The sequence below is a fragment of the Scyliorhinus canicula genome, chromosome 17 (genome assembly GCF_902713615.1).
Source record: "Scyliorhinus canicula chromosome 17, sScyCan1.1, whole genome shotgun sequence".
Taxonomy (NCBI): Eukaryota; Metazoa; Chordata; class Chondrichthyes; order Carcharhiniformes; family Scyliorhinidae; genus Scyliorhinus; species Scyliorhinus canicula.
In genome coordinates, this window is record NC_052162.1 from 125,962,533 (window position 1) to 125,969,830 (window position 7,298).

At 44.8% G+C, this 7,298-nt stretch overlaps 1 protein-coding gene across 1 annotated transcript; it reads right to left on the bottom strand.

The window, feature by feature from the left end:
- Window positions 1–715: 715 nt before the first annotated feature.
- On the bottom strand, window positions 716–3,062 carry LOC119951226 (gastrula zinc finger protein XlCGF7.1-like). The gene is made up of 2 exons (XM_038774269.1): window positions 2,604–3,062; window positions 716–2,485 (listed from the first exon to the last, which is right to left on the bottom strand). The coding sequence occupies exon 2, from the start codon at window positions 2,173–2,175 to the stop codon at window positions 1,318–1,320; it is 858 nt and encodes a 285-aa protein (XP_038630197.1). The 5' UTR covers window positions 2,176–2,485; window positions 2,604–3,062; the 3' UTR covers window positions 716–1,317.
- Between the last annotated feature and the right edge of the window lie 4,236 nt (window positions 3,063–7,298).

The window sequence follows — 7,298 nt, forward strand, 5'->3', positions numbered from 1 at the left end:
TGTCCATCCTGAGTCTTTGGCTACTGTACCTTTATACCATTTCTTCCCCTTCTCGAATGTTTGCTGACTCATGTTTAAGACACTCATGTAGCCGAGATCATTCTTCCCAGAGTCTGGTAATGAGAACACATGTTTCATGTTCCTGTGCTGCTTCCTACCTTAATAGCCCGTTGCAAGGACAAAGGTCAGGTGACTCTCTTGCTCAGCAAATGGCTGTGGTTGCCTGGTTTCAATGTCCCTTTCTCCTTTTGGATACAAAGTTCCTATTTTTTGAATAAGACCTTCCTTGTTGCTCACCGTGGTAGGTCTTGTGTCTGGACACCTGTGGTTTCTATCATTGGGCACTTTTTATTGTGATATTGGACCAAATTTCCCATCGTGCAATGGGTTCAGCTACACTTTAATTCATCTGTAGCCTGTCCCCTGCCCTCTTTGTGGAACTCCTCCGCTCAGTCCACAAGAATGACCCTGACCTTCCGCTTGCTGCCATTAGGATTCACCACCTTGCTCTCAGGCTCACATTTCTGTCCTCGGCCTGCTGCAATGTTCCGGAGAAGCCCAACACAAGCTGGACCAACAGCCCCTCATCTTCCAATGAGGCACTTTACAGCCTTCTGGGCTCAACATTGAGTTCAACAACTTCACACCCTGAACTCTCTCCTCCACTTTGATTTGTATTTTTTTGCCGAGTGCCAGTCTGCATCTTGTTTTCATGTTTTTTGCTTCCAGACAGAGCTGTCCTTTATTCTGCCATTAACACTTACTCTGGACCAATGCTTTGTTTCTTTACTACAACCATTACCTCTCCCTTTGCCTTTTGTTCCAGGACATTTTTGTCATTTAATCTCACCCACCCTCGAACCAATCGCTGACTTTACCTTTTGCTCTACTTGTCCCTCTCCCCCCAACTTTCTCACCAACATCAAACCCATCACATTTCTCCCTCTCTTTAGTTCTGAAGTAGTTACATTGTTCATGAAACATTAACTCTGTTTCTCTCTCCACAGATGCTGCCAGATCTGCTACTTTTTCCAGTTATTTTAAATGTATTTTACATCTGCTTGTACTGGGGGGAAAGCACTATTTACTATCTGGGATAAAATAAATGCCCTTCATCAGATTTTGTGGATCATTTCAGGGAAATGTGCTCTCCCAGGCTCAAAGAACATCAGCACCAAGGAAACAAAGTTGTGAGATCGACCAGTCCAGCAGAAACCATTGACCCCCCCACCCACTTCACCAAGTGCCAGAATGAACATGGTTCAGTCCTCGATGTGATTAACAGCAGCAATAACAGCAGAATCCAACCCCTTTATTTCACTTGTGTATTCGCTGGTGTCTCCGCAGTGTGGATGATGCTTGAAACCTCTTTGTGCAGTGAGAGCAGCTGAACGGTCTCTCCTCAGTGTGAATGCGCTGGTGGACCATCAATACTTGAGAGCTTTTGAAATCCCTCCCGCAGTCAGAGCATTTAAACGGTCTCTCATTGGTGTGAGTGACAATGTGTCTGACCAGGCTGGATGATTGAGTGAATCCCTTCCCACACGCAGAGCAGGTGAAAGGTCTCTCCCCTGTGTGAACTCGCTGGTGTCTCTGCAGGGCGAATAAGTGGGTGAATTCTTTCCCACACACAGAGCAGGTGAACGGCTTCTCCCCAGTGTGAATTCGCTGGTGTGTCTGCAGGGTGGATAAATTAGTGAATCCCTTACCACACAAAGAGCAGGTGAACGGCCTCTCCCCAGTGTGAACTCGCTCGTGTGTCTGCAGGGTGGATGACTGAATGAAACTTTTCCCACATACAGAACATCTGAACGGCTTCTCACCTGTGTGTATTCGCTGATGTGACAGCAGGTGGGCTAACTGACTGAATCCCTTCCCACAGTGAGAGCAGGTGAACGGCCTCTCCCCTGTGTGAAATCGCTGGTGTGTCCGCAGATTATGTAACTGAGTGAATCGCTTCCCACATTCAGTGCAGGTGAACGGTCTCTCCCTGGTGTGAACTCGCTGGTGTCGCCACAGGCTGGATGGATCACTGAATTCCTTTCCACACTTCAAGCAGCTGAATGGCCTCGTCCCAGCGTGACTGCGTTGATGAGTTTCCAGTGCAGATGGGTACCGAAATCCCTTCCCACAGTCTCCACATTTCCACCGTTTCGCCATGGTGTGGATATCCATGTGTCTCTCAAGGCTAGACAATCAACGGAAGCCTGACAAGGGTACAGTCTCCCCCCGCTATGAATGGTGCAATGTATTTTCAGGCTGTGTGCACTGGAACACTCTCATTCGGGTGTGTTTGTGTGTCTCGGTACTTTTCCACTCACACTGATGGTTATAGCCTTCTGAAGTAGACAGTACAGACAACCATTTGTCCATCTATATTTAAAAGCTGTTAATATTCAACATCCGATAAATTGAGTGCGCAGTCAGAATTTGGTGTAAATCTGTGTTTAAAATTTCTTTCTGTAAATCCTCACCTTCTAATATCCTGTAAAAGGTGACAAAAAGACACTACTGTCAGTACAGGATACAAACTCAGAACAGGCAGTTCTAGTTTCTACAGAACAATTTTCCTCATTCATTCCTCAAAAACTGTAATTCTCCACCTCCAACACTCTCCCTCCATTCTCACTCTGCTGTATCTAATATTTATTCTGCTGAAGGTGCTGATTCAGGCTGAGTGACAGATCCATGCTCACTGCTTCCTGTCCTGGACACAGAGACATGCAAATCTTCATGCAGGCTGCCAGACAGATATATGTTTATATTACTGGACTAAAAATGTGTGCAACATGCAGACTTGATTCATTTCCTTTCCCTTCAGTTGCTACAAGCCACCAATGCCCCCCCCCCCCTCCCCCGAATGAGAAAAGAAATGGAAACAGGGAGACATTGATTTCTTCCCAGATGTTGCCCAGAGGAAGTTTTAATCTGAAGTCTAACTTCCGCTTGTGACGTCACAATGATGCCATGCCTGAATCAGCCAATCGGAATCAGTCTGCTCCGCGGTGACGTCTCCGGGTTCCAGTGCGCAGGCCCGGCGCCCGGACAGCTATCGTTCCCCTTTCATCTCCTCGAGACATGGTTTCCAGGCAACCGGCTGACGGTTCCGGCCAGAGCGAGAAGCCGCCTCCAGATCGCCCCCTCCCGGGACTGCGCATGTCGAAGGGAGAGGATAAGCTGCGCATGTGCAAGAAAGCGCTCACTCCGGACCTTCCTGTGAGGTGTTGACCAGTGCAACGAGTTGGAGGACCGGAAGGACCCTGGTCCTCTAGTCAATCAGCGCGCGGGCTTTGTGTGGATGAACATTGAGCTTCACACAGGCTGAAACTTCCTCCTGTCTCCAACATCTGTGAGTAAAACACTTTCTTTTCTCCCCCTTTCCATTTCTTTTCTCATTCTGATCTTCAATTGGTCATTTGCAGCAACTGAAGGGAAAGGAAGTGAATCCAGGGAAGGTGCAGACTCTGGACAGCTTGGTTCAGGTCTCTCTCTCTCTTAAAGACATTGACATCCTTTGCTCCCTCAGCTTGACACATTTATTTGTCTGGCGAAAAGGATGGTCTCTTTCCTAATGTTCACAATTAAAGGGCTGCATTCCCCAGGAGATGGCTGACATTCAAAGGGACAGTAAATATCAAACAGAAATATGCCTAGTGTTGTTATTTGGTATAGATTAGATATATTAGTGATGTTTCTGTCATAAAGTACATTTATTATTATTGCTAGTCTTGTAATATTGTACTGTAGCAAAATTATATATTTGGATTCAGTCAAGGATGCATTGGACAAATTTCTGATTGACACGGGAGCCAAGGGTTATGGGGAACAGGCAGTAAAATGGAGAGAAAGCTGAGATGAGGAATTAATTCCTTACTTGAGGATGTGACGGAGCTTTGGAATTCTCGACTGCAGAGGACTGTGGAGCCTCAATGATCAAGTATTTCAGGACCGAGATTGATAGGTTTCGAGTTATTGAAGTCATCAAGGGATATGGAGTTAGAGTTGGAAAATGCTGCTGAGGTAGATCGGCCATTGAGCTCATTGAAGGGTTGAGCAAGCTCGATGGGCAAATGACCGCCAAAATCTTCAATTTGTTATTATCTGTGTACAGGACAGGAAGCAGTGACCATGGATCTGTCAATCAGTCTGAATAAGCACCTTCAGGAGAATTGGGAGGGTGAATATTAGATACAGCAGAGTGAGAATGGAGGGAGAGTGTGTGGGATGGAGATTTACAGCTTTTGGGGAATGAGAGAGGAAAGAATGTTTCAGAGAAACTAGAATTGTCTGTTCTGAATTTCTATCCTGTACTGACAGTGATGTCTTTGTAAATTGTTTTTACAGGATATTAGAACAGGAGGAATTACAGACAAAAATCTCAAATGTCACAACTCGTTCTGAGACCTGATTCCTTGGAATGTGAACATCATTGGCCTTCGAAACTAGAATGAGAAATGTTTGCCCGATCTGTCGGCTTGAAAAGATTTGAATCATCGGTGTGACTGAAAAAGCACTGAGATACACAACACGAGTGAGCGTGTTCGAGAACACTGACTGTGGAAACAGCTTGAACCAGTTACACTGTCTGAAAAAACATTGCACCATTCACAGCAGGGAGAGACCATACCCGTGTTCTGTGTATTTGGCTAAGGCTTCAACTTATTGTTCATCCTGGAGATACACAAGGACACCCACACCATGGAGAAACCGTGGAAATGTGGGGACTGTGAGAAGGGATTTAGATGGCCATCTGAGCTGGAAATTCATCAACGTACTCACACTGGGGAGAGGCCTTTCACTTGCTCTGTGTGTGGGAAGGGATTCACTCAATTATCTGACCTGCACAAACACCAGCGAGTGCACACTGGGGAGAGGCCATTCATTTGCTCTCAGTGTGGGAAGGGATTCAATCGGTTATCCAATCTGCAGATACACCATCGAGTTCACACTGGGGAGAGATCATTCACCTGCTCTCAATGTGAGAAGGGATTCAGTCATTTGTCTAGCTTGCAGAATCACCAGCGAGTTCATACTGGCGAGAAACCGTTCACCTGCTCTCAGTGTGGGAAGGAATTCACTCACTTAGGGAACCTGCAGAGACACCAGCGGGTTCACACTGAGGAGAAACCATTCACCTGCTCTCAGTGTGGGAAGGGATTCAAACATTCATTCAGCTTGCAGAATCACCAGCGAGTTCACACTGGGTAGTGGCCTTTCACCTGCTCTCAATGTGCAAAAGGATTTGCTCAGTTATCCAGCCTGCAGACACACCAGTGAGTTCACACTGGGGAGAGGCCATTCACCCATTCTCAATGTGGGAAGGGATTTTGTGTTTCATCACATCTGCTGAGACATCAACAAGTTCACAAGTGATTACAGGGGTTGGATTCCGCTGTTATTACTTCTGTTCCCAATGATAACCTGAACAGCATTTTGTTCATTCTGACAGTTAGTCAATGGGGATGGAGGTGTGTTTCTTTCTGCTGGACTGCTGGTCTCACGACTTTGCCTCCAGTGGCCTGGTGATCTTTGAGCTTTATTGCGATTACGTGGTTCCAAGTTTCATGAGGACCACAGAGTGAAAGGGTGTTTGGACGTTGGAAGATATTTAGTTCCCATTTCTGTTTGGAACCTCCCAAAGCATGCCATATAACTGAGTGAAGATGGGCTATGGTGGTTACATTGTTCTTTTGTTTAATATAATCACAGGAACGTGTCCACGTATGAGGGGCAAGTTGGCTGAGGGAGTTTTGGATATTACAATAAACAGTATGACGATAGACAGGGAATCACTAGCATTTAAAGAATTATTACATATTTACATCAAATATAGATTCCTTTGAGAAACAAAAATCCAACAGGAAAAATGATGCAACCGTGGCTAACAAAGAAAGTTAAAGATTCCATTAGATAAAAGGAAGAGGTTCATAAAGTGGCCAAAATAGTAGTAAGCCTGAGGATTTGGAACTTGTTTTAGATTCAGCAAAGGAGGACCAAGAAACTGATCAAGAGAAAATAGAATATGAGAGCAAACTCGTGAGAAACAGAAAAACTGACTGGAAAAGCTCCTATAGGAATGTGAAAAGGAAAAGATTAGCAAAGACCAATGTGGGTCCATTCCAGACAGAGACAGGAGAGTTTATAATGGGGAGTAAGGAAATGGCAGAAACAATGTGTGTCTGTCTTCACGGGGGAAGATATAGAAATTGTCACAAAAACACGAGAGAACCAAGGGACTAGTGAGCACGAGGAACTGAAAGAGATTCGTATTAGTGAAAAAGAAGCACTGGAGAAATTAATGTGGTTGAAAATTATGTATTAATAAGTCCCCAAAAGCTGCTGCTCTACATCCCAGAGTGTTGAAAGAGGCGCCTGCAGAGATAGTGGATACATTGGTGATCATCTTTCAAAATTCTATAGATTCTGGAATGGTTCCTGCAGATTGGAAGGTGGTAAATGTAACCCCACTATTTAAGGAGGGAGAGAGAAAACGGGGAACCACAGACCCATTAGCCTGACATCAGTAGGAGGGAAAATGCTACAATCTATTATAAAGGATGTGATAACATACGGATTAGGAGCAGGAGTTGGCCACTCGGCCCCTCGAGCCTGCTCTACCATTCAATAAGTTCACGGCTGAACTGATTGTAACCTCAACTCCACACAGGCCCGTTTAAAAATAAATCTGGTTGGAAGAGCCTTTCAACATCCCAATGATACTAAAGAACAGGGGAGGAGGAAGGAGCAGTGCTCCGAAAGCTAGTGTTTGAAACAAACATGTTGGACTTTAACCTGGTGTTGTAAGACTTCTTATGGTGTTATTTGCAACTGCCGTTCCGAGACTTTAAACATTTTAATCCGTCTCTCCAGCGCATGTCAATTACAAAGCATTGTCTCATGGTTAACAAAATAGATGTGTTACTTTAAAACCGTGACTTCGCATCATGCCCAAGACTGCCAAACATTAAAAAAAACACATGTTGCATTCTGCTCAAAGTCTAAAAAGAACGTTACGCTGTTTCTATCTTTGTCTATTTCAACTATTTGCATTTTTAAAAACTTTCTCTGCCATGCGTGCTAGCTTTAAGCTGTTTAGCACCTTGCTCAAGGCCCTCATCATTCAAGCTTGGCTCCTCCCAGTACTGACATCATTTCACCAAGCTGAAATCTAATTAACTCCACAGGGAATCCCCTTCATCCAAACAACATTACATTAGCCCACACTTTTTATGATGCTTTAATTACATATCTGGCTCCGAAACTTAATTGTCCTTCAAACAAAATTGAAATTTAGAGTA

Coding starts and splice junctions, on each gene's coding strand:
- LOC119951226 (XM_038774269.1), bottom strand. CDS start 2,175: ATGGATATCCACACCATGGCGAAACGGTGGAAATGTGGAGACTGTGGG.